General features: G+C 44.9%; 1 protein-coding gene across 1 annotated transcript; it reads right to left on the bottom strand.

The window, feature by feature from the left end:
* Nucleotides 1-4,866: 4,866 nt before the first annotated feature.
* Nucleotides 4,867-5,808, bottom strand: LOC135166084 (uncharacterized). Its single transcript, XM_064128057.1, has one exon. It carries the CDS (start codon nucleotides 5,806-5,808, stop codon nucleotides 4,867-4,869), a length of 942 nt encoding a protein of 313 aa, XP_063984127.1.
* Nucleotides 5,809-7,500: the final 1,692 nt, after the last annotated feature.

Raw genomic sequence — 7,500 nt, 5'->3', positions numbered from 1 at the left:
TATATATTTTTTTTAAGTAAAAATTCTGTGATGCTATTTTTGCATACCAACAAAAATAGGATCAACGTTCCAAGACACCATTGAAAATTAATAATATCGGTTACTTGATAAAATATAAATTAGTTGTTTAGAATTTATTTTTATTTTAGGCATTCAATTATATATGAATATATATTTTTTTCAATGAAAAATTCTGTGATGCTATTTTTGCATACCAACAAAAATAGCATCAACGTTCCAAGACATCATTGAAAATTAATAATATCGGTTACTTGATAAACTATAAAATAGTTGTATAGAATTTAGTTTAATTTTATGCATTCAATTATATATGAATATATATTTTTTTCAATGAAAAATTCTGTGAAGCTATTTTTGCATACCAACAAAAATAGCATCAACGTTTCAAGACATCATTGAAAATTAATAATATCGGTTACTTGATAAACTATAAATTAGTTATATAGGATTTAGTTTAATTTTATGCATTCAATTATATATGAATATATATTTTTTTCAATAAAAAATATTGTGATGCTATTTTTGCATACCAACAAAAATAGCATCAACGTTTCAAGTCATCATTAAAAATTAATAATATCGGTTACTTGATAAATTATAAATTAGTTACATAGAATTTATTTTTATTTTAGGCATTCAATTATATATGAATATATATTTTTTTCAATTAAAAATTCTGTGATGCTATTTTTGCATACCAACAAAAATAGGATCAACGTTCCAAGACATCATTGAAAATTAATAATATCGGTTACTTGATAAACTATAAATTAGTTATATAGGATTTAGTTTAATTTTATGCATTCAATTATATATGAATAGATATTTTTTTCAATTAAAAATTCTGTGATGCTATTTTTGCATACCAACAAAAATAGGATCAACGTTCCAAGACATCATTGAAAATTAATAATATCGGTTACTTGATAAACTATAAAATAGTTGTATAGAATTTACTTTAACTTTATGCATTCAATTATATATGAATATATATTTTTTTTAAGTAAAAATTCTGTGATGCTATTTTTGCATACCAACAAAAATAGGATCAACGTTCCAAGACACCATTGAAAATTAATAATATCGGTTACTTGATAAAATATAAATTAGTTGTATAGAATTTATTTTTATTTTAGGCATTCAATTATATATGAATATATATTTTTTTCAATGAAAAATTCTGTGATGCTATTTTTGCATACCAACAAAAATAGCATCAACGTTCCAAGACATCATTGAAAATTAATAATATCGGTTACTTGATAAACTATAAAATAGTTGTGTGGGGTTGAGCAGGTGATTGAAATAAGATTCACGCCAGTGTGATGGTCAAATATTTATTCTTAAGTCCTACAGGATACCGCGAGTGGTATGTCCAGGGTAGGTCGGGAGTAGTGTGTCCGAGGAAGGTAGAGGAACGACTGTGTAGAAATCGGGAAGAGTGTGGGCTTATAAAGGAAAAGTGTAGGAAAGGGAATGCCTTGGGATCCCTGATCTAGGGTTCGGAAGGCGCCGGTTCTGGGGAGTTCCCCAGTCTCTAAGTAATGGTTTATTGGTTGTAAATGACCAGGGTTTGGGGTGTTCCCCAAACTGATGATGGTCGGTGGGTAATTAGCCTCCGAGGGTCAGGTCCGGGGCTAGACTCGGTTGGGGAATTTCCCATCGAGTTGATGGGGTGTCCTGGCGACACTGTCACCACAGTACCCCCCTGCCAGTGATTTGGATCACGATGATGATGCTACTGTCCTGCCTGGTAGTGGTTGGTGAACCTGACGCGTCTTCCTGAGCGCGTTGTTGGTGGTGTTGCTGGTGGTGGTGGTGGTGGCTCTGGTACTTCCGGCTCGGGTGTTGCTAAATTCTGGGTGGCTTGTTGGAGACCTGCTTCATCGTCAGCGATGACATAAGCTGGTTTCAACCTGTCGATGGAGACGTTCACGTCCTTGCCCCTGATGTGGATGGTGAACGTCTTGGCGCTGCGGCGGATGACCCTGTATGGACCTTGGTACGGCATCTGGAGAGGTCCTTTTGGTGCGTCATGGCGGACGAAGACTTGCTCTGCCGTGGCTAGGTCTTTGAACACAAAGGTTTTGTGAGCTCCGTGTCTGTTGACCTTAGCCGGGCGCAGGTTGGCGAAGTGCTGGCGAAGTTCCTTGACGTAGTCCGCTGGGTCGTCTTGGTGACTGACAGCTCGGGGGGCCAGGAACTCTCCAGGTAGGCGTAATGGCTCGCCGTATGCCAGGTCGGCTGCTGATGCCTGGAGGTCTTCCTTCCAGGCCGCTCTGATCCCCAAGAGCACCGTAGGGAGTACCTCCGTCCACGTGGTGTTCTCGTGGCACTTGATAGCTGCCTTGAGTTGGCGATGAAACCGCTCGACCATGCCGTTGGCTGCTGGGTGATAGGCAGTTGTCCTCAGGTGAGTCGTGCCTGCCAAGTAATTGAGGTGCTTGAACAGGTACGACTCGAATTGCCGACCTTGGTCTGTGGTGATGCGGAGGGGAACACCGAAGCGACAAATCCACCCTTCGTAGAAGGCTCTGGCTACCGTCGTTGCCTCCTGGTCCTCCAGGGGAAATGCTTCCGGCCACCTGGAGAATCTGTCGACGCACGTGAGGCAGTATCGGTAGCCCTCGGAGATGGACAGGATGATCAGGTCCATGTGCACGTGCTCGAACCTCGAAGATGGTGGGGCGAATTCTCCCACTGGCGCTGAGACATGCCTGGTGATCTTGGCCTGCTGGCACTGGATGCAGGCGCGAGCCCACTCGCGGCAGTCTGCTTTCACGGACGGCCAAACGTAACGTTGAGTCACGAGTTTGACCGAGGCTTTGACTCCAGGGTGAGCCAGGTTGTGGATGATGTTGAAGGCTGCTCGGCGGTATGGAGGTGTCAGGTATGGTCTTGGTGATGGTGATGACGTGTCGCAGAAGACAGCTACGCCTGCTCCTGGGATCTGGATTTGCTTGAGTTTCAAGCCTGATCCTGAGCGTAGGTATGTTTTCATTGTGTCATCGGCCTGCTGTGATGACGCCAGGGCGGTGTAGTCCAATGGTGACGAAACTGCGTCGATGCGGGATAGTGCGTCCGCGACGACGTTGTCCTTGCCGGACACGTGTTGGATGTCGGTGGAGAACTGCCCGATGAAATCCAGGTGCCGTGCCTGTCTGGGGGAAGCCTTTTCCAACTTCTGCCGGAATGCGAACGTGATTGGTTTGTGGTCCGTGAAGATCGTGAAGGTCCTGGCCTCTACCATGTGTCTGAAGTGTTTGATGGCGAGGTAGATTGCCAGGAGCTCACGGTCGAATGCGCTCCACTTTACTTGAGCTGGACTGAGCTTCTTCGAGAAGAAAGCCAATGGTTCCCAGTCCCTGTTGACTCGTTGCTGCAATGCTGCACCGACGGTGTGGTTGGAGGCGTCACAGATGAGTGCGAGGTTGGCGTCGGCCTTGGGGTGAGCCAGGAGCGCTGCGTCAGCTAGCCTGGCCTTGCAGGTGGTGAAAGCCGTCTGGGCTTCCGGAGTCCAGTTGATGGGAGTTCTGCCCTTGATATTCCCCACCAAGAGCTCGTTGAGTGGTGCCTGGTCCTGTGCAGTCCGGGGTATGAATCTCCGGTAGAAATTCAGCATACCCAGGAACTGTCGGTGCTGCTTCGCCGTTGTTGGTGCTGGATAGTCCAGGATGGCTTGGACTTTTTTCGGCAATGGACGTGTGCCCTCCTTGGACACCAGGTAGCCCAGGAACTCCACTTCTGGTTGGCCAAACACACACTTCTGCGGATTGATGAGGAGGCCATAGGACTGGAGGCGTTCGAATAAGGTCCTCAGATGCTGCCGGTGTTGCTCTGGGGTTTCGGACGCTATCAGGATGTCGTCGATGTACGCGTAGCAGAAGTCCAAGTCCCGTAGCACCTCGTCGATGAAGCGTTGAAAGGTCTGGGCGGCGTTGCGAAGACCGAACGACATGTCGGGGAATTCGTACATACCGAATGGTGTGGTGATCGCCGTCTTCGGGATGTCCGCCTCGGCGACCGGAATTTGGTGGTACGCCCGAACCAGGTCGATCGTCGAAAAGATCTCCTTGCCTCGGAGTGCCTGCGCGAAGTCCTGAATGTGCCGCACTGGGTAGCGGTCCGGAACGGTGCGAGCGTTGAGTGCACGGTAGTCTCCGCATGGTCTCCAGTCATCCGTCTTCTTTTTGGCCATGTGGAGAGGTGAAGACCATGGGCTATTCGAAGGTCGGGCTGTACCTCGTTGGACCATGGCGCTGAACTCCTTTTTGGCATCGGCCAGGCGGTCTGGGGCCAAACGTCGTGGTTTGCTGGCGACTGGAGGTCCTGGAGTGGTCTGGATGTGATGCTTGGTGTCATGCCGCGGAGATGTCCCGGTTCCACCGGGTCTGGTGAGGTCGGGGAAGTGTTGCAGGAGCTCGTGGTACTGCGAACTACCTGTAACTATTTTAATGCTTGATAAATTAACTAATTCGACTTGCCCGGGTGAGGTGAGCGAGGTGATGGAGTCCACGAGTCTGCCGTTGCGGAGGTCCACCAAGAGTCCGTAGTGGAACAGGAAGTCTGCTCCGATGATGGGTTTGGAGACGTCGGCGATGACGAAACTCCACGGGAATGCTCGCCGCAGCTTCAAGTTGAGGTCCAAGGAGACCGTCCCGTACGTCGCAATGGTGCTGCCGTTCGCCGCCGAGAGCTGATAAGTCGACTTGCGTTGCGGCCCACGCACTAACCGTCGTGGGAAAACGCACAAGTCGGCTCCTGTGTCGATCAAAAAACGTACCTTGGTTTCCTGATCGGTGATGAAAAGGCGGCGCGTCGTCGAGGCAGAGTCACTACCCGCCATTAGTGACTGCTCGGTCCGTTTCCCTGAGCGGTGAAATTGCACGGTCGTGTGCACATTTTAGCCTCAGGTCCGAAGCGCCGATGGTACCAACAGATGCGGTCGGTTCCGTGCTGCCGGTGCGTGGAGCGCGACCTGGACCTCTCTCGCCTGAAGTTGCGGCCGCGGGGGGATCCTCCGTCTCCTCTGCTCGACTGCTTCAGGCTCTCAATTTCAGAGCGTAAGTCGCCGAATTGTTCCTTGAGGTTGAGGGCCAACTGGGACAGCTTGAGGCTCAGGAGCGCCTCAATGCTGTGCGCCGCTGCCTCAGCGACCTGTGGAGCAGCAGGTGGGATCCTTGGTCTCAGGATCTGGATGGTCTTGTCGGCCAGATCTGCAGCGTCGTCGAGGGAGGCCTTGCGCTGGGTGGCCAATAACACCTGGACGTCGGCCGGAAGGCGCGTGACCCACAGTGTCCGGAGAGCATCGTCCGGGAAGTTGGGTCCCGCCAGGTTTTTTAGGTGGCGCAGAAACTGAGACGGTTTCATGTCTCCCATTTCTGCGCCTTCTAGGAGCTTCCTCGTCTTCTCCTCCTGGGAGGAGCTCAGGCGCTTTATGAGCTCCGTTGTTAAATATGTGTAGGGGTTGTCCGCCGGAGGGTTCAGGATGATATCCCTCACGTCGGTGGCGTACCTTGACCTGGAGAGCTTCCCGCAGATGTGGCCGAATTTTGTTGATTCGGAAGTGATCCCGGCTGCGTGAAAACTGCGATCGGCGATGCCGAAGAAGAGTTCAGGGTCCTCCGGCGTGAACTCTCCTAGCTGCACGGCTACTCGGTTGATTTGGGCCGTACTCTCCATCAGGTTCTGCTGCTGCTGTGGAGGCCACGTGTCCTGCGATGGTGGTGAGGTGCCCTCGTCGGATGGTGCTCGCTGCTGTAGTGGCCGCTCTCGTTCCACGACCATGTGGCGTCTGCTGGTGCTCAGTGTCCACGAACTTCCGCTGGATCACGTCGGGGTCACCAATTTGTGGGGTTGAGCAGGTGATTGAAATAAGATTCACGCCAGTGTGATGGTCAAATATTTATTCTTAAGTCCTACAGGATACCGCGAGTGGTATGTCCAGGGTAGGTCGGGAGTAGTGTGTCCGAGGAAGGTAGAGGAACGACTGTGTAGAAATCGGGAAGAGTGTGGGCTTATAAAGGAAAAGTGTAGGAAAGGGAATGCCTTGGGATCCCTGATCTAGGGTTCGGAAGGCGCCGGTTCTGGGGAGTTCCCCAGTCTCTAAGTAATGGTTTATTGGTTGTAAATGACCAGGGTTTGGGGTGTTCCCCAAACTGATGATGGTCGGTGGGTAATTAGCCTCCGAGGGTCAGGTCCGGGGCTAGACTCGGTTGGGGAATTTCCCATCGAGTTGATGGGGTGTCCTGGCGACACTGTCACCACAGTTGTATAGAATTTACTTTAACTTTATGCATTCAATTATATATGAATATATATTTTTTTCAATTAAAAATTCTGTGATGCTATTTTTGCATACCAACAAAAATAGAATCAAGATTTTAAGTCATCATTAGAAATGAATAATATCGGTTACTTGATAAAATATAAATTAGTTGTATAGAATTTAGTTTAATTTTATGCATTCAATTATATCTGAATATATATTTTTTTCAATTAAAAATTCTGTGATGCTATTTTTGCATACCAACAAAAATAGCCTCAACGTTCCAAGACATCATTGAAAATTAATAATATCGGTTACTTGATAAACTATAAATTAGTTATATAGGATTTAGTTTAATTTTATGCATTCAATTATATATGAATAGATATTTTTTTCAATTAAAAATTCTGTGATGCTATTATTGCATACCAACAAAAATAGCATCAACGTTTCAAGTCATCAATAAAAATTAATAATATCGGTTACTTGGTAAATTATAAATTAATTATACAGAATTTAGTTTAATTTTATGCATTAAATTATATATGAATATATATTTTTTTCAATTAAAAATTCTGTGATGCTATTTTTGCATACCAACAAAAATAGCATCAACGTTTCAAGACATCATTGAAAATTAATAATATCGGTTACTTGATAAACTATAAATTAGTTATATAGGATTCAGTTTAATTTTATGCATTCAATTATATATGAATATATATTTTTTTCAATAAAAAATATTGTGATGCTATTTTCGCATACCAACAAAAATAGCATCAACGTTTCAAGTCATCATTAAAAATTAATAATATCGGTTACTTGATAAATTATAAATTAGTTACATAGAATTTATTTTTATTTTAGGCATTCAATTATATATGAATATATATTTTTTTCAATTAAAAATTCTGTGATGCTATTTTTGCATACCAACAAAAATAGGATCAACGTTCCAAGACATCATTGAAAATTAATAATATCGGTTACTTGATAAACTATAAATTAGTTATATAGGATTTAGTTTAATTTTATGCATTCAATTATATATGAATATATATTTTTTTCAATTAAAACTACTGTGATGCTATTTTTGCATACCAACAAAAATAGCATCAACGTTTCAAGTCGTCAATAAAAATTAATAATATCGGTTACTTGGTAAATTATAAATTAGTTATATAGAATTAAGTTTAATTTTATGCATTCAA

Source organism: Diachasmimorpha longicaudata, chromosome 9 (genome assembly GCF_034640455.1).
Source record: "Diachasmimorpha longicaudata isolate KC_UGA_2023 chromosome 9, iyDiaLong2, whole genome shotgun sequence".
NCBI lineage: Eukaryota > Metazoa > Arthropoda > Insecta > Hymenoptera > Braconidae > Diachasmimorpha > Diachasmimorpha longicaudata.
This window is presented reverse-complemented; position numbering and strand designations above follow the sequence as displayed.

What these genes read in the sequence shown, in the direction of transcription:
- LOC135166084 (XM_064128057.1), bottom strand. Translation starts at nt 5,808, where the DNA reads ATGGTCGTGGAACGAGAGCGGCCACTACAGCAGCGAGCACCATCCGAC.